The sequence below is a fragment of the Neoarius graeffei genome, chromosome 21 (assembly GCF_027579695.1).
Source record: "Neoarius graeffei isolate fNeoGra1 chromosome 21, fNeoGra1.pri, whole genome shotgun sequence".
Classification (NCBI taxonomy): domain Eukaryota; kingdom Metazoa; phylum Chordata; class Actinopteri; order Siluriformes; family Ariidae; genus Neoarius; species Neoarius graeffei.
This window is the reverse complement of record NC_083589.1, coordinates 16024365-16047830: the sequence shown is the minus strand read 5'-3', so window position 1 is coordinate 16047830 and position 23466 is coordinate 16024365. Positions and strand designations below refer to the sequence as shown.

General features: G+C 44.9%; 1 protein-coding gene across 1 annotated transcript in view; it reads right to left on the bottom strand.

Moving 5' to 3' along the window:
• LOC132869540 (actin nucleation-promoting factor WASL-like) overlaps positions 1-23466 on the bottom strand; it is a 123873-nt gene that overhangs the window by 48698 nt on the left and 51709 nt on the right. The window contains exons 4-5 of the mRNA XM_060902752.1: positions 14406-14502; positions 13276-13299 (exon numbers count right to left, since the gene is read on the bottom strand). Coding sequence (XP_060758735.1) covers positions 13276-13299; positions 14406-14502 — 121 coding nt within the window. The remainder of the gene's footprint in view (positions 1-13275; positions 13300-14405; positions 14503-23466) is intronic.

The following is a 23466-nucleotide window of genomic DNA, read 5'->3' as shown; positions in this document are numbered from 1 at the left end:
TCATATGTTTACATACAGTGACATGAATGTCATCTCGGATATGAATGTCATGGCAATATTTGGGCTTTCAGTAATTTCTTTGAACTGTTCTTTTTCTGTGGCAGAATGTACAGCATACATCTTGGATTTAAAATCAGTAACATCTTAACATGAAGTGTACCAAATATGGGCTGGATCCAACAAACCGCCTCGGAGGAGTTCGTTAAAACATAACACGTCAAAATGCACAAAACCAAAACTCTCACTTCCTGTTGAGTATGGCTGATGCAATGTATCAGCAATTTTGCTCATCTCGGGGCACTCCACACACCTACTAAATATGACATGGATACGTGAAACTATATACCGGGCAGGAGTCTGCATGGCATATGGGGGCACTATGGAGTCCCCTGGGGACACCTGGGCTCAGCCCCTATGGATGACTTTCGGTGCACATGACTGATCTGTGTACCAAATTTCATGAGTTTGAGTATGTACAAGGTGTCAAATCTGAATTTTTGAACTAGGTGGTGCTATGCAGTTAATAAAGTCCATCTAGACTAATTTACAATATCAACTCAAATTGTATCATTGGACAAATGTTTGTGCAAAATTTGATGAGTTTTTAGCTACTGTAAGCCCCTCAAAACAGCACAGGAAAATGTGAAAATCCCACATTCCATCCAACATGGCTGACTTCCTGTTGGGCAGAGTCAAATACAACCAATTGAACTTTGTCCTGTATCACACGAGTATTGATCACATCAAATCTAGTGCCCATCTGAGCAACTTCATCTCAACCATAGTGTTTTGCGCACTGTCATTTTGGTGGAGGGTAGAAAACGTCAACACATGGGTGATCACAAGTAATGTTGCTCAGCTGATTAGGTGGGTGGGGACACTCACCTGGTTTGGTGTTTTGGCTTGCCGTTGGCTGGTAATATTCCGTGAAATGTGTTGATAAACGGGAGCGAGCACGCACAGAGACAAAATCCAATTGCATGCTGGAAGAGCGACGCACATCACCGGTAAGGTGCTGGGTTTAATATTCTCTCGCTGGTTTGTTGTTAACTGCTTGATCGTTAGCTGCTGTTTTTCAACTGGTCAGAAGTTAATGACTTTGTCACTATGGTCGCTTGGCTAGTGCGTTGTTTTAATCCTCCGATTAATGCTTAAGTTTACTTGTCTGAGATGACGGGACAAACTTTTGAATGGAAGCGCTATTGCACTTTGCTTCCTGATTCGCGTTGCATTCTGGGGGCTGTAGTCGTAGTTATTTCCAGTAGTGCATGATGGGAGATGTGGTTCACTTACTCGGCTTTGTAAATGGGTTCTTGTCTCTGCTACTTTGAACGTGATAATTGTAGTAATGGCTCTGGTGTTGTGTATGTAACGAAATGGATTAAGTGTAATGTCTGTTGTTTGTTATACAAATTAGCTGTTGTGCATTCTAATGTTGATGTTTATGGATCTTATTGGTAATGCTTTAAAGATTAATTATTTATACAAGCTGCAGATATTTATACAGTAATTTGCTGATGCTTTAAGGATGCATTTGTGTGTATTTATATGGATTGCTCATTTATATTACAATGACTTTCTATTTGTTATTTATATAATTATGGCATCTAATGCATAGCACAACTTCGGTGTTTTCCACAGGTTTATAACCTGCTGCCGTGTCACAAGTAAAGAGAGAAAAATAAACAAAACATTTTGGACACTGAGTTATACCCAAGTCTCGCTCTTCTAGCGCCCTCTTCGGTGGGGACAAAACCACAGAAAACCGAACAGTTATAAACCGAGGTGCCGTAAAGAAAGAAGAGGAAGACAAAAAGTCAAATATCCCTCTAAATAAACTTCACCTCAACAAACATTAAAATCATCAAACAAAAGGAAAATGGATTCCGCTGAAATAACAGAACTAAAAGGGAAACGATCCTCTGCTCAAGCAGCATTCACCAGACGCGCTAATAAGCTTTCTCTCACTGTGACCATCATGGAAAAGGGAGCAATTATTGATGAGATGCGTGCACTCAGTGCTGATTTCAACAGGATGCACGACACTGCACTAGCTTTCTTGGAGGCCGTGGAAGATGTGGAGGGCAGTGAAGAGGAGGCGAGGAGGACAAAAACAAAAGTTGAGCAGTGTGTCTCTGTCTATGGTGACTCAATGCAGCTGGCCAGGGATATCTTGTACGACAAGTTTGCAAAGTCCGAAATTCAGCTCCACATAGAAGGAACCGAGGAGACATGCAAAGAAGTGGAACATGCTAATATTGCAGAGATGCTAGAGCATGAATTTGACGCCCTGCGTGATGGCCTTCTCGAAGGAATCCATGAATTGGAGCAGAAAGTCCTAACCTGGGAACGGCTCGTCTCTGACAAAGTGACTCCCCACAAGCAGACAATCTTCAAACTCAAAAGCAGAGCACGGGAGTGGGAGCTGAATTGGAAAAAACTTAGCCGCAAGCCCAAATCAGAGCCCCCGCCATCGCCTAGCATGCTGACCATCTCCAAGCCACAAATCAGCCTCGAACGAACCCGGCTGCCTGTCTTCTCAGGAGATATGACGGATTATTATCGTTGGAAGGCCGAGTGGGCAGAGCTGGAACAGCTAGGAAATCCAATGAGAACGGCTGGAGTAACACGGTTCCACCTGCTGGCAAGTCTGAGTGAAAGAGTCAAAAAGGACTTGGTTCTGTCCAGCTGTTCAAGCCCTGAAGAGATGTTCAAGCGCCTTGACAATCGTTTCGGAAATAAGGCAAGAATTGTCCTTAAAATTGCTGAGGATATTGAAAGCCTACCCCCCGTGAAGGGAAATGATCCCCGGAAGGCGATTGAACTGATCCAGGCCGTGGAGAGGGCCTTGAGCAACCTGGTCATACTTGGAGAGGAGGACATCTTGAAGAACAGGCTTGTCGCGCAGTCACTGGAACGGAAGCTACCCAGCTCACTCAAAGAAAAGTGGATCGAGTATAAGGCGGAGCCCTTGCATGGATTCACCCCCCAAACTCACTTTGACTGTCTGCTGCTGTACCTCCAGAAACAGGAGGCGGTACTGGAGGAGCTCGACCAGCTTGATGAGAGCCTGAGAGAAGGAACCCCCCCGGCAAAATCATATGTGGACAAATCTGCCAAAAAGGCTTTCTCCAAAGCCACCTCTGGCCAGAAGGGGTACCAGCCGCAAGCGTGCACGGCCTGCTCTGATTCATCTCACGCAGGTAGGCTCTTTGCATGCACCGCGTTCCGAGAAATGGATCTGCCGAGCAAGAAAAGCCATCTTAATGCAAACAAGCTGTGCTCTCAGTGTCTTGGACCCCATTCTCAACCTGTCTGCGGCAACAAAAAATTTGTCTGCACAAAGGCAGACTGCAGAGCTGAAGAGCCCCACCATTATCTGTTGTGCTCCAGATCAGTGCCCCTGGAAAGTGCCAGGAAAAAATCAAATGGCAAAGGCCTTGGCCTGACCAGCCACCAGGAGGAGCTATTGGCAAAAGTTACCCCTGAGCTCAGGGAGGAATTCCGGAAGGCCTTCTCAAATAAGACTACCTCTGCCATAACCTGCTCTGCTGGGAAAGCGCCCTTAGAGCATCCAGTGGTGATGATGCTCCTGGAAGTCACGACCAACTCCGGTCAGCTTATCGGGGCATTGCTAGATCTTGCCTCCGACACCAACTATATCACTCATTGTGCCGCCCAAAGGCTTGGGTTGAGTGGTGAGAGCATTCGCCTAATAGTGCATGGTGTCGGAGGCATGACCAAAACGGTCAAAACCAGCAGATATTCCCTTCGGCTGCGAGTGAAGACTGCTAAAGGCACAGTAGCTGAACACAGGCTACTCTGTTATGGGCTAGAGAGCATTGCCGAGGTTAGCCACCCAGTCACCCCAGCACAACTCCAGAAAATCTTCCCTGGTGTTGCTGCGGCAGATCTTGCTCGGCCTGAGACCATTGACCTCCTAATCAGCCACAGGGAGGGTCGTCTGGTTCCTCAACCGTTAAAGAGGGAGGGTGATCTTGTCCTTTGGGATGGGCCACTCGGCAAAACAGTTGGTGGCACTCACCCCGACCTTTTCGAGTCCGTGGACTTAACACTCCATCAGTCCGAGACCCACTTCGCACGAACAATGAGGACCTCGTCAAGGCTTTACCAAGAGATTCTTGTCCCAGCCGAAGAGCTTCCACCGACTGCTTTCAGCAACACCGCTGCCACGAACAAAGAAGTGTTCGAATGGTTCAAGTGGGATAGCATCGGGGCAGCATGCAGCCCAAAGTGCGGGAGCTGCAAGTGCGGCAAGTGCTCTCCGGGTGGCCAAGAAATGACCCTTGGAGAAGAAAGGGAACTTGAGAAGATCAAAGGCTGTCTCTCGTATGTATTGACTGATAAGCACAGTGATACTCCTCACTGGGACGCAGCTTACCCGTGGAAGGTCAACCCTGCAAGTCTGCCAAATAACCGCCAAGCTGTGGAAGCAACGTTCAGAAACGCTGAGGCCCGGCTAGCTAAAGAACCACTGTGGAAAGCTGCATATGGAGACCAAATCAATGACATGGTGGCAAGAGGAGCCGCTGTCAAACTCACCACGGAACAGATCAAAGCTTGGAACGGGCCAGTGTGGTACATCAGCCACCTGGTCGCGCCCAATCCCCACTCCAGCTCCACGCCAGTGAGGATAGTCTGGAACAGCAGCCAGGAGTTCAAAGGGATGAGTTTGAACAACCTACTCCATAAAGGCCCTGATGTTCTTAATCCCATCCGAGGAGTCCTGTTGAGATTTAGGAGTGGTCTCTACGCAGCCCTCGGCGACGTCAGAAAAATGTACAACTCGGTGTGGCTGAAAGATCAGGAGGTACACCTCCACCGATTCCTCTGGAGAGATGACCCCAAGGAAGAGATTGGCGATTTTGCAGTGGTAAGAGTTAATATTGGTGACAAACCTGCTGGTTGTATCGCCCAGGTAGCCATGAGAGAGACCGCCAACCTGCCCCAGTTTGAATCCATGATCCCAGAGCGCCGCATTCTGACAGAGGACTGCTACGTTGATGATATCTTGACGTCTTATAATGACCTCCAAGCTCTTACCAAGATGACTGAGGGAGTCGAGGAGATACTCAAAGCGGGTGGCTTCTCACTCAAGCCGTGGGTCCTCACTGGCCGAAGTGGGAGGGGGGAAGAACCTGACTGTCCCAGAGCAACAGAGCCCAAGACCCTGGTACTCCCCAATCAGATGCGAGACGAGGAAAGTAAGGCACTCGGTCTAGGTTACGAGCCAGACTCCGACAAGCTCCGCCTGCTCACCTCTGTAAATTTTTCAAAACGAAGAGGAAAAATGAGAACAGGGCTGGACTTACAAGAGGAAGAGGTTCGTGCTAACACCCCTGACCCCCTCACCCGCCGAGTACTGCTAAGCCAAGTCGCTGGGTTTTACGACCCTATTGGCTTAGCCTCACCCATCAAGCAAAGGGGTGTGATGCTGGTGAGGGAGTCCTTTCAGGAGGCCGGGAAAGACCGTCCTGTCAAAGACACCTGGGATGAACCCCTCTCACCGCATCTCAGGGAGGCTGCAATAACCCTCTTCGAGCAGTGCGTAAGACTCGGCAAGGTGAGGTTCATTAGAAGCCTCACTCCCCCTGGAGCCATGGGCCGCCCCATGGGCATCACTTTCTCTGACGGCAGTGAAGCTTCATATGGAGCCGTTCTATACCTCCGCTGGGAGACCGCTGATGGAATCATTGTCAGGTTAGTCGAGTCAAAGGCCAAACTAACTCCTCTAGACCAAAAGGGTGATGCCATCAAAGCAGAGCTGTGTGGGGCTGTCTTCGCAACTCGCCTGAGGTCCTACTTCGAAAAGCACTGCTACATCCAAGTCGACAAGTGGGTCCACATAGTCGATAGCCAGACCATTCTTGGAGCCATCCAGAAGGATAGCTATGGCTATCAATCCTTCTTTGCAAATCGAGTAGGGGAAATCCAAAAAGCCGGGCCCGTCGACAGCTGGAGATGGGTTGAAGGGAAGGCAAATATTGCTGACCTCATCACAAGGGGTGCAACCCCTGAGGACCTTGCAGAAGGATCTGCATGGCAGGAAGGCCCTGGATTCCTAAAACTCCCCTTTGAAGAATGGCCTGTGAAAACAGCTGGAGAAGTTATCTCCTCAGTTACTGGAGATGTTTCAGCGCTTCAAAGGAAGGCATTTTCAGCAACAGTCTTGTCCGCCACAGCTCAGCCCTTGAAATGGCCCGCCCAAAACATCATCGCTCTCGTGAAACTAGTTGAACCAAAAAGATTCAGCTCTCTGACACGTCTGTGTGGAGCTCTTGGCTGGCTGAAGAGAGCAGTTGACATCTGGCTGAGCAAACGCACCCAGACCTCAGGAGCCCTAAAGTGGGAGGCAAAAACATGCCTCTCAACTGATGAAAGAGCTACCGCCTTCAACTTCTTGGCCCTTGAGGCCCAACACAACGTCAAGTTCCAAGACTCAACACTTGATCGCCTGGTCGTTCAAAAACATCCCACCACGGGTCTACTTGTCTGTGGAGGAAGAGTCCAGTCGTTGGATGAGGATAAAGTGACTGTACCACTGATCCCATACCAGTCATGGCTCGCAGCTCTTCTGGTCAACGAAGCTCATGAAGAAAATCATGAGGGCATCGCTGCAACTCTTCTGCGAGCACGGAAAAAGGCTTGGATAGTGCAGGGACGAAGACTCGTCAAAAAGGTGCAGAGCAAATGCATCACCTGCACAAAGCGTAGAGCAAAAATGTGCCAGCAAGTCATGAGCGACCTGCCCCCTGAACGCACCCAAAGAGCTTGCCCTTTCGAATTCACCACCCTTGACCTCTTTGGTCCCTTTGAGGTCAAGGATAGTGTGAAAAAAAGGACGTCAAAGAAGGTGTGGGGGATCATATTCTGCTGTATGGCCTCCAGAGCAGTCCATGCGGACCTCACTGATGACCAGTCAGCAGAAAGCTTCCTCCTGGCTTACACCCGTTTTGTCGCCCTGAGGGGGCATCCAAAGAAACTGTGGTCCGACCGGGGGACGAACTTCATCGGCACCAAACCAGCTCTACAGCAGTTCTACAAGCATCTGGATTGCCTGCAGACCTTATCCATGGAAAATGTGGCTGCAAGACATGGAACCGAGTGGAAGTGGGAGTTTCACCCGGCAGATGCACCACATAGGAATGGAGCTGCAGAGGCTGCTGTGAAGCTTCTGAAAAGGGCTCTCACGAACCTCGGTGGGACCACAGGGTCCTTCACATGGGGAGAGCTACAGACACTCCTTTACCAGGCTGCCAACTTAACCAACGAACGGCCAATCGATGCCAGGGCTCAAGAGCAGGAGAACTCCATCGAGTACCTGACACCAAACTCCCTCATCTTGGGTCGGGCAACGATGGTTGGAGACACGACTGGCCTTGACCTGGAGACCCATTCCTGGCGCCGGTTGCGGGCTATCCAAATTGGGGTGGATCGCTTCTGGGCAAAATGGAGGGAGCTTGCTGGCCCAAATCTCTTCGTTCGGCAGAAATGGCATCAGTCAGAGAGAAACGTTAGAGTCGGCGACCTTGTCTGGGTAGCTGACCCAAATGCCCTGAGAGGTCAGTTCCGCCTGGGCAGAATTCTCTCCGTCTTCCCTGACAACAAGGGGATCGTCCGAGATGCCGACATCACAATTTGCACTGGCATTCCCGCATCACAGTCGAGCAGCTGCAAGAAGAGCAGCTCTCCTTTGTCTACCACTGTGATAAAGAGGGATGTAAGAAGGCTCGTGGTCCTTCTTCCGGTGGAGGATCAAGGTCCTCTGCCTTAATCTGACATAGTGGTGTACGCCGAACGCTGCCACTATGTTCAGCACATGCACACACATGCATACATGCACGTACATACTCATGCACATTATAGAATAGAATAGAAAGCCTTTATTGTCATCACACAGAGTATAATGAAATTCAGAGCTGCTCCATAAAGTGCACACACACATAGAATAAAAAGAAAAGGTATATTCAAAATACAAAAAACTACTATTGAACTACTAGTTACTATATACAGACACATTTGTATAGGTCCTGCATGGAGAATACACACAAGACAAAGCACAGTAGATAAAACCTTAAGGTCAAGTAAAGTGGCTGATAGTAGCAGCATCCAGTGGTGTGCAACCATGTGTAACATAATTACAGTTCAAGTATATTGGCATTGTAATAACAGTGTATACCTACACATATACACACACACATATATATATATATATATATATATATATATATATATATATACACACATACACACACACACACACACACACACATATACACACATACATATACATACACACATACATTGAGCTCAAGTATATTGGCATTGTTGGCATAATTGGCATATTGTGCATAATTGGCATTATAATAACAGTATATACATATATATATATATACATACATACATATGCATGTGTATGTACATACACACACACAGCTCAAGTATATTGGCATCAATACTCCAGTAGTATAAGTAAAGTGGCTAGTGATAGCAGCATTCAGTGATAAGGTGACATTTGTATTGACAGTGCAAAAAGACATGATGCAATACACACACACACACACACAAAGTTACCTTTTGAACAGTTCACAAGTAGGCCAGTTCTCAAAGCACCAGTTCCTCAGTGCAGGCTGGAGTTGAGTATGGTGACTGCTTTAGGAAAGAAGCTGTCCCTGAGTCTGTTTGTTCTGGCCGGTATGGACCTGTATCGCCTGCCAGAGGGTAGCAGATTGAACAGATGGAAGCCAGGGTGGGTGATGTCCCTTATGATGTTTTTTGCTCTGTTCAGACATCTAGAGTTGTAGATGTCAGTTAAGGAAGGCAGAGGGCTGCCGATGATCCTTTGTGCAGTGTTGGTCACCCTCTGCAGCCTCTTCCTGTCAGCCACTGTGCAGCTAGAGTGCCACACTGACACTGCGTAGGTCAGCAGACTCTCTATGGTGGAGCGGTAGAAGGTCACCAGCAGGCTTGTGCTCAGTTGCTCCCTCTTGAGCACTCTAAGGTAGTGTAGCCGCTGCTGGGCCTTCTTGACCAGGGCTGACGTGTTGGTTGACCAGGAGAGATCAGCAGAGATGTGGACACCCAGGAATTTGAAGGTCTGCACTCGCTCAACACGCTCACCGTTGATATACAGGGGGGCAGGGGTAGCGCTGTTCCGCCGGAAGTCCAGGATGAGTTCCTTTGTCTTAGAGATGTTCAGTGCTAAGTTGTTGGTTGCACACCACCTCTCCAGGTTCAGGACCTCATCTCTGTAGGCCTCCTCGTTCCCCCCTGTTATCATCCCCACCACTGTTGTGTTGTCAGCGAATTTGACGATGATGTTCTCTGGGTGGGTTGCACTGCAGTCGTATGTGTAGAGCGAGTACAGGAGTGGGCTCAGCACGCAGCCCTGCGGTGAGCCAGTGCTGAGGGTGCGGGCAGATGAAAGGTGGCGGCCCAGCTTCACCTGTTGTGGTCGGTTGATTAGAAAGTCTTTGATCCAGGAGCAGGTGGATGATGGGAGCCCGAGGCTGGTTAGCTTGGGGATCAGGATGTCCGGTATTATGGTGTTGAAAGCTGAGCTGTAGTCGATGAAGAGCATTCTGACATAGCGTCCTTGTCTCTCCAGATGGCTCAGCACAGAGTGGAGAGCAGTGGCTATTGCATCCTCAGTCGATCTGTTAGGCCTGTATGCAAACTGGTGGGGGTCCAGGGTGGGGGGGAGACAGGTTTTTATGTGGTGCAAGATCAGTTTCTCAAAGCACTTCGTTATGACGGGGGTGAGTGCTACGGGGCGGTAGTCGTTGAGGCTGGCTGTGGGTGACTTTTTGGGGACCGGGATGATGGTGGCAGACTTCAAACAGGTCGGGACGATGGCTTGTTCCAGTGACCTGTTGAAGATGTCCGTGAAGACCTGTGCAAGTTGGTCAGCACAGGCCTTGAGCACCTTCCCTGGTACGCCATCTGGGCCAGTTGCCTTCCTGGGGTTTATGGCCCGGAGCACCCGTCTCACATCCTCAGGCTCGACCTTCAGAATGAGCGGGGGAGTGCCAGTGATTGCTGTCGGTTGAAGTGGGGGTTGGGGTGGAGTGCTGGGGGGAGGTGTGAGCTGTAGTGGCAGCTGGGGAGATGGTCCGGGGGGTGGTTTGGCTGTGTGCTGCGCCTGAGCTTCAAAGCGGGCGAAGAAGCTGTTCAGCTCCTCCGCAAGTGCCGCATCTGAGTCCCCGGCTGACACAGCACAGCCCCTGTAGTTTGTTATTGCCTGAATGCCCTGCCACAGCTGCCTGGGGCTTGTCAGCTGCTCCTCAATCCTTCTCCTGTGGTCCGCTTTGGCTGCGCTGATGCCTTTCTTCAGGTCGGCCCGAGTCCTACTGTATAGCGCTCGGTCGCCGGATCTGAAGGCTGCATCCCGGGCACGTAGGAGTGCACGGACCTGGCCGGTCATCCATGGTTTCTCATTCGGGAACACCTGAATGGTCTTTACCACGGTGACCGTGTCAATGCAGTGCTTGATGTAAGCCAGCACTGCATCCGTGTATGTGGCCAGGTCCTCGTGATGGAAAACTTCCCACTGTGTTCGTTCAAAGCAGTCCTGGAGTCGGGGGAGGGCGTCGTCAGGCCAGGTGGTAATTTTCCGTCTTTGTGGCTTTGATTGCCGGCTGAGAGGGGTGTATGCGGGGGGTAGGAACAGGGAGAGATGGTCAGACTGACCGAGGTGGGGGAGGGGAATAGCTCTGTAGGCATGTTTAAGGTTGGAATAAACATGGTCCAGATTATTTACTCCCCTCGTTGCACACTTAACATGTTGGTAAAATTTAGGCAACACCGTTTTGAGGTTTGCCTTATTGAAGTCTCCTGCAATGATGTGCGCGCCGTTTGGGTAGGCTCGCTGGTGGTTGTTAATGTTGTTTGCGAGCAGAGAGAGAGCGGTTTTGACGTTAGCGTCCGGTGGTATGTAGACTGCAGTGATGATAACAGCTGCTAGCTCCCTCGGCAGAAAGAAGGGTCTGCATCTTACGGACATGAACTCTAGGTCAGGAGAACAATGCTTGTCTAAGACTGTACTGTTGTTGCACCAACCTTCATTCACGTAAACACAGAGCCCCCCTCCTCTGTTTTTCCCGGAGTCGCTATTCCTGTCCCATCTGTGTAGCGTGCGGCCTGCTAGCTGCACCGAAGCGTCGGGGATTAGCGGTTGTAGCCATGTCTCCGTTATAATGATTGCACAGCATTCACGAATGTAGCGGTTACCAGCAAGCTGTAGTTCCAAGTCGTCCGTTTTGTGTACCAGGGATCTAGCATTGGAAAGATAGAGGCTTGGTAGCGGAGGTTTGAGTGGCTGTTTCCTGAGCTTGTTCAGCAGGCCCGCTCTGCAGCCCCGTTTTTGCTTCCTCTCACGTCTCCGCCTTCTTCCTCTTCCAGACCCGATAACAATCCACGGAGACCCCGGTGCTCTCGCTATCTCCTCCGGAATGTTGTGAGCGCGATGAAAGTCGTTTGAAATGATCATTTCTTGCCGAATGCCTATGTCTATCAGATCCATATGGGTGTATCTTGTGTTGAAGTCCGTAGGTGACGCGAAACAAACAGTTATAACACACAAAAAATACAAAAACGTGCACTTGAAAGGAGAGCTGTAAGCCGCTGCGTCCTGACGCGCCGCCATCTTTCACAGAAAAAAAAAAAATAAAAATAAAAATAAAAAAAATAGTGGTGTACGCCGAACGCTGCCACTATGTTCAGCACATGCACACACATGCATACATGCACGTACATACTCATGCACATTATGAAGAACTGCAAATCTGCATCATGCACTGGAAAAAAAAAAAAAGGACTCTGAAGGGAGAAATTAGTAGAAATTGTGACTTCATTGGATCTTGCGATCATTCAGTCAAGTGGGAGGTGTTTTGCGCACTGTCATTTTGGTGGAGGGTAGAAAACGTCAACACATGGGTGATCACAAGTAATGTTGCTCAGCTGATTAGGTGGGTGGGGACACTCACCTGGTTTGGTGTTTTGGCTTGCCGTTGGCTGGTAATATTCCGTGAAATGTGTTGATAAACGGGAGCGAGCACGCACAGAGACAAAATCCAATTGCATGCTGGAAGAGCGACGCACATCACCGGTAAGGTGCTGGGTTTAATATTCTCTCGCTGGTTTGTTGTTAACTGCTTGATCGTTAGCTGCTGTTTTTCAACTGGTCAGAAGTTAATGACTTTGTCACTATGGTCGCTTGGCTAGTGCGTTGTTTTAATCCTCCGATTAATGCTTAAGTTTACTTGTCTGAGATGACGGGACAAACTTTTGAATGGAAGCGCTATTGCACTTTGCTTCCTGATTCGCGTTGCATTCTGGGGGCTGTAGTCGTAGTTATTTCCAGTAGTGCATGATGGGAGATGTGGTTCACTTACTCGGCTTTGTAAATGGGTTCTTGTCTCTGCTACTTTGAACGTGATAATTGTAGTAATGGCTCTGGTGTTGTGTATGTAACGAAATGGATTAAGTGTAATGTCTGTTGTTTGTTATACAAATTAGCTGTTGTGCATTCTAATGTTGATGTTTATGGATCTTATTGGTAATGCTTTAAAGATTAATTATTTATACAAGCTGCAGATATTTATACAGTAATTTGCTGATGCTTTAAGGATGCATTTGTGTGTATTTATATGGATTGCTCATTTATATTACAATGACTTTCTATTTGTTATTTATATAATTATGGCATCTAATGCATAGCACAACTTCGGTGTTTTCCACAGGTTTATAACCTGCTGCCGTGTCACAAGTAAAGAGAGAAAAATAAACAAAACATTTTGGACACTGAGTTATACCCAAGTCTCGCTCTTCTAGCGCCCTCTTCGGTGGGGACAAAACCACAGAAAACCGAACACATAGCTTGTTCTCAGGGGCGCTATAGAGCTCCAGGACCACGCCCAGTCCCTTGCTCAGTGAAACTGCGATTTTACACACATTTCATCAGTTTGCCAAAATTTGTGAGTTTTCAAGCATCATAAGTGCCTCTCAAACGAGTTCTTCCATGGACAAAAATAAAATAGAAGAAGAAGAAACATGCCGAAAACAATAGGGCTTTGCACCTACGGTGCAGGCCATAGGCCTGCCCCTTGGTGCTCGGGCCCTGAATAAATAAATAAATAATTTATTTTAAAAAAAAAACACACACATTTGAGCTATGGTGTATGCATAACACTATCACTGTTAAATTAAGTAAAAATTCAACTGTTGTCATAGTTCATGGATTAAAATTCAACCTACCATTTGGTGGCTCAGATCTTTTTTCTGGAAAACATAAGTAAGATAACCATTATTACACTTGATAAAACACACTTTCATAGATTGAAAGACCAATCACAAGCAGCTTCAAGTGGACAATTTGGCCTGATTCCCCACCATAACCTTTTGAGTCAGTAGACATGCAAAAGAAACTAACTAATGAAGGAAAATAAGTTATGATCAAAGCAAAGGTAATCAAAAGCAGACCATCTTGGTTGGACTCCACAGAGCTGCAAACACTTCAAAGTTCCAATCATCTTCAAAGAGACCAAGTATGATGTATGAGACTGAAATATTCAGGGGAAGAAGGAGTGTGCACAGTGAAGAAAAAAAGGATGATGGCATGAGGAAGAAACAGAAATTCTAGCAAACGACAGAAGAGACAGAGATTCATGTTTACATGCATACAGTAGTTTAAATATATATCATATTCTGATTTCATTAATAATGTAAGCACAATACAGCTGTAAACTTAAAATATTGCTTGAACACTTTATGATCAATAAAACACCTGAATAATTTATTCATTTAAAACACTGCATTTAATTAAGTTAAATTTGACTGCTGTGCTCACTTTTCTCATCAGAAAGCCACAGAGGAATATACTATTGTCAGTAATACATGATAACTGGTAAGTGAGAATGGCTTTATGAAATGATTTCCTCAAAAATATGATCACAGAGCCTTCTGTGAGGATACATTTTTTTTCTTTAATGCAGAGAGATGTAAAGAGTGACCTCGCAGCGTGGAATTTGTGCCAATTTGATTCAAAATTGCAATGCAAATCTACAAGATAAAGCTATTCTTGCATGTGGTGCTCTGCACAATGTTATCTATGGTCATGAAAACATCAATGATATTAACTGCCACAATCTTGCACCATGTTCATAAAAATTGGGACTTCTATATTCGGATGAAAACATTAATGAGAGATTGGGGGTGGGCAGATAGTGATAAAATGAATCATTGTGAAGTACTAAAAGATGTGATTTAAGAAATATAATGAAGATTAAAAAGATGTATAAAATGATAGCAGTGCATGTGATAAACACGCACACAAGAAAAAAAAAACCACAGCACATAGGCAGTCACAAGACAGACGCAGTGCTTACCAGTTTTCCTCTGTCTGCTTGTCACCAGGTCATTGGTCATCACTTTGAATTGTTTGGCCTCTTGCTCATCAGCAAAGTTGAGGCCAATCTGACACATCTGTTTTGGAGTAAAATTAAATTTGCATCAAATATACTGTACAAAATAATCCAAGAAAAAAAAATGTTGCACAAGTAGGAGAATACATCAGTGATGCTGACTAACCTATATGACTTACTATTAGTTATTCGACCCCTTGATTTAACAGAAGGTGCTGCTGGACTGCATCAAAAACCAATATTAGAAAAAATAAGTACACTTCATCAGTAATCTTCACGACTATTCTCAACTAAGCATGGCTCTAGTAGCCTTCCTGGGCACGATCTGGAGACCTTCCTAAACTTACACAGTTACACACTGTTTCACCCATCATGTCTCACCTATCATGTCTCACCTGATCCTGAGAATATCTCTCCAATCTGAATTTAATTCTCTTTCTACAAACAAGTATTCATGAATGTAATGACAAGTTCCTTGAAGGGGTATTAAATCAAGACTTAGACAAAAATTCATTTATATGTAAAAGTTTGTATAGGAAGTAAGCTGCTTTGCCAGTCAGCGCTTCTTGCTAGCTATCTAGTTTGGCAAAGTATCATATAAACCATACACATTAAGACAATGTAAGTATCGACTCAAACCTCCCAGCTATAGCCTGAACAATAAATTGGTGTACCGATATTATCAGCCGACATAAGCTAATTGTAGATCAATCAGCGTCAGCATTTATACGAATCGATAAATGGACAATTCAAAAAGAAACAGAGATGGAAGATAGAGCCTTCAACCATGTTATGAGTATTGTCATCGCATAGTGACAACAATCAGCTGAACCAAGTAGTAGTAGTGTAGCCCACAACTGGAATCACCTTATCAAAATTTTCAAATATTTTGTTGCACTTTTGTTCAAAGTACAACAAAAAAAAAACCAAGATAATTGTCAAACTGTATTATGTCATGTTATTTTGGTGAGGTCTCAAATAACTACACAAATATTAGGGAAAATCTTTTTTTCCCCCCTCAGAAAAATAATAATCAATGATGCAATGACAGATTTTTCAGACAGACAGACAAACGAACATTCATTCATTCCCCTGCTATTCTGCCTCCTCTCGCCTCTGACCCCACACCAGCACTCAAGATCTGTGAAGAGGATGTTTGTCAGCTTTTTCGCAGACAGAAGATCAGGAGGGCACCCGGCCTAGATGGTGTGTCACCCTCCTGTCTGAAGGTCTGTGCTGATTAGCTGGCCCCCATCTTCACCCAGATCTTCAATAGATCCCTGGAGCTGTGTGAAGTCCCCTCATGCTTCAAACGCTCCACAATAATCCCGGTTCCCAAGAAAACCACCATCACAGGACTGAATGACTATAGGCCTGTAGCCCTCACATCTGTAGTCATGAAGTCCTTCGAGAGACTGGTGTTGTCACACCTGAAGGACATCACAGAACCCCTGCTGGACCCCCTGCAGTTTGCCTACTGGGCAAACAGGTCAGCGGATGATGCAATCAATATGGGACTGCACTACATCCTGCAACACCTTGACTCTGCAGGGACGTATGCCAGGATCCTGTTCGTGGACTTCAGTTCGGCGTTCAACACCATTGTTCCAGACATCCTCCACACCAAGCTCACCCAGCTCACTGTGCCCTCCTCCACCTGTCAGTGGATTATAAACTTCCTGACTGACAGAAAGCAGCAGGTGAGGCTGGGGAGCATCACATCCAGCACCCGGACTATCAGCACTGGCGCCCCCCAGGGGTGGGTGCTCTCCCCACTGCTATTCTCCCTTTACACCAACGACTGCACCTCAAGAGACTCGTCAGTTAAACTCCTGAAATTTGCAGACGACACAACGGTCATCGGCCTCATCCGAGATGGTAACGAGGCTGCATACAGACAGGAGGTTGAACGGCTGGTCTGTTGGTGTGGTCAGAACAATCTGGAGCTGAACACGCTCAAAACTGTGGAGATGACAGTGGACTTTATGAGGAGCCCCCCCACCCTGCCGCCCATCACCATCACCAACAACACTGTGACTGCTGTTGAAACCTTCAGGTTTCTGGGCTCCACAATCTCCTGGGAGCTGAAGTGGGAGACCAACACAGTCACCATCATCAAAAAGGCCCAGCAGAGGTTGTACTTTCTGTGCCAGCTCAGGAAGCTCAACCTGTCTAAGGAACTGCTGACACAATTCTACTCTGCCATCACTCAGTCTGTTCTCTGCTTTTCCATCACAGTTTGGTTTGGATCGGTCACCAAGCAGGACAAGAACAGACTGCAACAGACAATAAGGTCTGCAGAGAAAATTATTGGTGTCAGCCTGCCCTCCATCAAAGACCTGTATCTGTCCAGAGTCAGGAAATGGGCAGGTAACATCTCTGCAGGCCCATCACACCCTGGTCACAAATTGTTTAAACTTCTCCCCTCTGGGAGACGCGACAGAACACTGTACGCAAAAACAACCAGGCACAAGAACAGTTTTTTCCCTCAGGCTGTCTCTGTGATGAACAGCTAAAACTGGACTCAAATATCAGTAACATCAACTGTGAAATATCTGCACACTCATACCATCATTCTGTGCACACTGTATATTTATATTTACTAAGTCATCCTTGCACTATGCACCATTTTGCAACAACAAAAAAATTACTTGTCTATACATATATTTAACCTTCTACATGTACAATCCAAAAAAGTTGGGACAAAGTACAAATTGTAAATAAAAACGGAATGCAATAATTTACAAATCTCAAAAACTGATATTGTATTCACAATAGAGCATAGACAACATATCAAATGTCGAAAGTGAGACATTCTGAAATTTCATGCCAAATATTGGCTCATTTGAAATTTCATGACAGCAACACATCTCAAAAAAGTTGGGACAGGGGCAATAAGAGGCTGGAAAAGTTAAAGGTACAAAAAAGGAACATCTGGAGGGCCAAATTGCAACTCATTAGGTCAACTGGCAATAGGTCATTAACATGACTGGGTATAAAAAGAGAATCCTGGGGTGGCAGCGGCTCTCAGAAGTAAAGATGGGAAGAGGATCACCAATCCCCCTAATTCTGCACCAACAAATAGTGGAGCAATATCAGAAAGGAGTTCGACAGTGTAAAATTGCAAAGAGTTTGAACATACAGTATCATCATCTACAGTGCATAATATCATCAAAAGATTCAGAGAATCTGGAAGAATCTCTGTGCGTAAGGGTCAAGGCCGGAAACCCATACTGGGTGCCCGTGATCTCCGGGCCCTTAGACGGCACTGCATCGCATACAGGCATGCTTCTGTATTGGAAATCACAAAATGGGCTCAGGAATATTTCCAGAGAACATTGTCTGTGAACACAATTCACCATGCCATCTGCTGTTGCCAGCTAAAACTCGATAGTTCAAAGAAGAAGCCGTATCTAAACAGGATCCAGAAGCGCAGACATCTTCTCTGGGCCAAGGCTCATTTAAGATGGACTGTGGCAAAGTGGAAAACTGTTCTGTGGTCAGACAAATCAAAATTTGAAGTTCTTTATGGAAATCAGGGACGCTGTGTCATTCGGACTAAAGAGGACAAGGACGACCCAAGTTGTTATCAACGCTCAGTTCAGAAGCCTGCATCTCTGATGGTATGGGGTTGCATTAGTGTGTGTGGCATGGGCAGCTTACACATCTGGAAAGACACCGTCAATGCTGAAAGGTATATCCAGGTTCTAGAGCAACATATGCTCCCATCCAGACGACGTCTCTTTCAGGGAAGACCTTGCATTTTCCAACATGACAATGCCAAACCACATACTGCATCAATTACAGCATCATGGCTGCGTAGAAGAAGGGTCTGGGTACTGAAGTGGCCAGCCTGCAGTCAAGATCTTTCACCCATAGAAAACATTTGGCGCATCATAAAACGGAAGATACGACAAAAAAGACCTAAGACAGTTGAGCAACTAGAATCCTACATTAGACAAGAATGGGTTAACATTCCTATCCCTAAACTTGAGCAACTTGTCTCTTCAGTCCCCAGACGTTTACAGACTGTTGTAAAGAGAAAAGGGGATGTCTCACAGTGGTAAACATGGCCTTGTCCCAACTTTTTTGAGATGTGTTGTTGTCATGAAATTTAAAATCACCTAATTTTTCTCTTTGAATGATACAGTTTCTCAGTTTAAAGTGCTGATGACACGTTTTTGACATCTTTGGCGATGTTTTATAACATAAAAAGTAATTCCCGATGATCCATATATTAATTCACGAAGGCGCCTATTTTACAAGTTATGATAAAAAACGCGGCTATTTGGGCAAATTTGACAGGGCTGCAGCACCCAGGAGACGAAAGAGGAGGAGGAGCTATATGACGTCAGCGAAAGAACCTTCCTCCTAACTTACCAGTTTGTTGTTGATGCGACAAGTGTTCAGTTTGTCATTATATATATATATTATTATACATTATTTTATATATATATATATATATATATATATATATATATATAGTTATTATGCCTTCGCGTTGTGTTGCCGGCTTTTGCTCCAAAACCTACAAGGATGGGGTAAGTTTATTCAAGTTTCCCAGAGATCCCGAGCTGCATGCGAAGTGGGTGAAGCAAGTCAGGTGCACTCGTGACAAGTGGGAGCCCTCACCAACATCTGTCCTGTGCTCTGAACACTTCGATTTTGATTGTTTTGACACCCTTCCCAGCTTAAAGGAATCTCTTGGGTGTTCAGTTCAGCACAAACGTGTGTTACTACCATCAGCAGTGCCTACACAGTGTTGCCAGATTGGGAGGAATCCCGCCCAGTTGAGCGGTTTCAAGTGCATTTTTGTGGGTTTTGAACATATTTTGGGCTGGAAAACATCAGCAGTATCTGTTGCCAGATACTGCTGAAGTTTTCCAGCCCAAAATATGTTCAAAACCCACCAAAATGCACTTGAAACCGCCCAACTGGGCGGGATTCCTCCCAATCTGGCAATACTGCCAGTATTCCGGAGGGGGTCTACTAGTAGCTATGCCGGATCCAAAGACAGTCCTCCTGTCAGAACATGTGTTGTGAAACAACATAAGATAAAGGTGCTATAGATTCTACATGATAATCATAAATGTAATCATAAAGTCGGCGTGATATCAGTCATGTATTTGCTTGTGAAAGCTTGCGGCTTTCATGTAACTGCCGCCTAGCAACAAGAGGCAAAGGGTAAAGAGGGTAGGCTATCATAGATTCTATTCGGAAGAGATCAACACAATTCTAGACTCCCAGAAGAGGAAGAGCTAGCACTAGAGAGTTCACCGGCGTTTTCATGCCCCATTTCCATTGAGTAGAACCAGAGTATAACAGCAAGTGAACCGCAGCGTGTTCTTCTGCTGACGTCACAACATGGCCGTGAGCCACGGACCCAGTTTTCTTGCGCTGTGCAATTAAAAGTTGGATATTTGCGTAACAATAGCTTCTTTTCACGTAATTATAACAGAAATCTAACGTTTGCCATGCTGTATAGTTTATTTAAGAAATTGCATAGAGTCCTGTTCGTGTCATCAGCCCTTTAAACATTTGATATGTCATCTATGTTCTATTCTGAATAAAATATGGAATTTTGAAACTTCCACATCATTGCATTCCGTTTTTATTTACATTTGTACTCTGTCCCAACTTTTTTAGAATTGGGGTTGTACATAGCTTTTTGTTTTGTTTACACTTTATCTGTTTGTAGTAAGAGAGCTAAGTGAAACTGGAGTCAAATTCCTCGTGTGTGTTCACATACCTGGCAATAAAAGTGATTCTGATTCTGATTCATTATGCTATCCAACAAAACCAGTTACAGTGCATCCGGAGATGCTTTGCTAATGCTTTCAGAGAATTCTCACACACAAATATTAGAATAAAAGTTTGGAATGCAAACTGCCTATAATTATTTCCCTCTGTAATTTTAGATACAGAAGACTGAACATGGTCATATAGTAACACCAAGTAAGAGCTTTTTTATGATTTTTATACACACACACACACACACACACGTACATACACACACAATGGTGCTTGAAAGTTTGTGAATCCTTTAGAATATTCTATATTTCTGCATAAATATGACCAAAAACACCATCAGATTTTCACACAAGTCCTGAAAGGAGATAAAGAGAACCCAATTAAACAAATGAGACAAAAACATCATCTTTGATCATTTATTTATTGAGGAAAATGATCCAATATTACATATCTGTGAGTGGCAAAAGTATGTGAACCTCAAGAATTAGCAGTTAATTTGAAGGTAAAATTAGAGTCAGGTGTTTTCAATCAAATCAGATGTCAGTGGTAGAGGTCTGCGCGGGACAGAATTTTCAGTCCCGCTCCCGCCCGCTCCTGCATTGTGCAGTCCCACTCCCGCAAAGAATTATGATTTTCAGTCCTGCTCCCACCCGCGCCTGCCATATTTTGTCCCGCTCCCGCCCGCAAATCCCACATGATGCAGACGTTTGCATTATTTCTCACGAAAGTTCTTGTCATTGGCTTGGGGAATTAAACATGCTGAGCTTAGCTGAGCTCTCCACTGACCGATCCTTCACCTAGCACACATAGCGAGGGTGCGCGTTGCCAGGCACCTCTTTTTAAAGCAGCACTTACTTCTGAAGCACTGTGAGCTTCACTAGAGGAGCTCTGTTCTTCTGCCATGATCGGAGATCTCAAACACGGAAGAGCGGAAAGGAATCGGAAACGTATGCGAGATTAGACCATATCCGCAAATTTAGGCATCTTAAAATGTTTTTATTAATGCCAAATAAAATATCCAGCACAAATTATATATGATAGACATAAATTAATAATTTATAAATTTTATTTAAACACGTTTTTAGTTAGTGGGACTGCAGCTTATCACCTCTCCCGCCCGCTCCCGCATTGTGCACTCCCGCCCGCGCCCGCAATGAGCTTTCAAAATTTGTCCCGCGCCACACTGCTTTGCGTCGGGTCCTGCGGGACTCCTGTGGGAGTCCAGGGCTCTAGTGAGTGGGCACCCTGTTTTATTTAAAGAAAAGGGATCTATCAAAGTCTGATCTTCCAAACACGTTTGTGGAAGTGCATCATGGCACAAACAAAGGAGATTTCTGAGGACCTCAGAAAAAGTGTTGTTGATGCTCATTAGGCTGGAATTTTAAAGAGTTCTAAAGAGTTTGGACTCCACCAATCCACAGTCAGACAGATTATGTACAAATGGAGGAAATTCAAGACCATAGTTACCCTCCCCAGGAGTGGTCGACCAAAAAAGATCACTCCAAGAGCAAGGCGGGTAATAGTCGGTGAGGTCACAAAGGACCCCAGGGTAACATCTAAGCAACTGAAGGCCTCTCTCACATTGGCTAATGTTAATGTTTATGAGTCCACCATCAGGAGAACACTGAACAACAATGGTGTGCATGGCAGGGTTGCAAGGAGAAAGCCACTGCTCTCCAAAAAGAACATTGCTGCTCATCTGCAGTTTGCTAAAGATCCTGTGGACAAGCCAGAAGGCTATTGGAAAGATGTTTTGTGGATGAATGAGACCAAAATAGAACTTTTTGATTGAAATGAGAAGCGTTATGTTTGGTGAAAGGAAAACAATGCATTCCAGCATAAGAACCTTATCCCATCTGTGAAACATGGTGGTGGTAGTATCATGGTTTGGGCCTGTTTTGCTGCATCTGGCCCAGGACGGCTTACTATCATTGATAGAACAATAAATTCTGAATTATACTAACGAATTCTAAAGGAAAATGTCAGGACATCTGTCCATGAACTGAATCTCAAGAGAAGGTTTGTCATGCAGCAAGACAATGACCCTCATCACACAAGTCATTATACCAAAGAATGGTTAAAGAAGAATAAAGTTAATGTTTTGGAATGGCCAAGTCAAAGTCCTGACTTTAACCCAATCGAAATGTTGTGGAAGGACGTGAAGCGAGCGTTCATGTGAGGAAACCCACCAGCATCCCAGAGTTGAAGCCGTTCTGTATGGAGGAATGGGCTAAAATTCCTCCAAGCCAGTGTACAAGACTGATCAACAGTTACTGGAAACATTAAGTTGCAGTTATTGCTGCACAAGGGGGTCACACTAGATACTGAAAGCAAATGTTCACATACTTTTGACACTCACAGGCAGGTAATATTGGATTATTTTCCTCAATAAATAAATGAACAAGTATAATATTTTTGTCTCATTTGTTTAACTGGGGTCTCTTTATCCACTTTTAGGACTTGTGTGAAAATCTGAGGATGTTTTAGGTCGTATTTACTGTATGAAGAAATATTGAAAATTCTAAAGGGTTCACAAACTTTCAAGCACTACTGTACGGACGTACGTACATATACACACAAAATATTATATATATATATATATATATATATATATATATATATATATATATATGTGTATATATATATATATATATATATATATATATATATATATATATATATATATATATATATATATATATATATGTGTGTGTGTGTATATATCACACACACACACACACACACACACAGTCTCAGAAACTGGGTACTGTAGGGTACCCCACTAAATATAAACAATGCAGTTTTGAATGGTGATGTTGGTTTGAATTTGAAATAAAATGATGAAAGAAATAATACAGTTAAAACTAAATCTTTGATGTGAATACTCTATTCAGAATTTGGCAAAAATTCTGCAAATTTGTGGAAAAATGGCGACTTGATCTGGGACATGATAAATGGTTGACTACATCGCATTCCATTAAAAAGGTTGTAGCCCAATGAAAAGTCTACAGTTATCACTAATTGTATTTTAAGTTGTAACTTTATACACCTAAGGATTGGTGCACTCACAGAATAATCATAACCGTAATAAAACATCATGCAAAATATTTGATAACCATTGTAACTCCATTACCCAAAACCCATTACCCATTGTATTGGTTTTGCATACCCAAAACCAATACAATCGTGTGTTTTGATCTAAACGGAAAGCCTCAGCGTCACTACCTCACTGCCTCAGGGTCACTACCTCACCAAAAGTAGTAACTTAAAATCA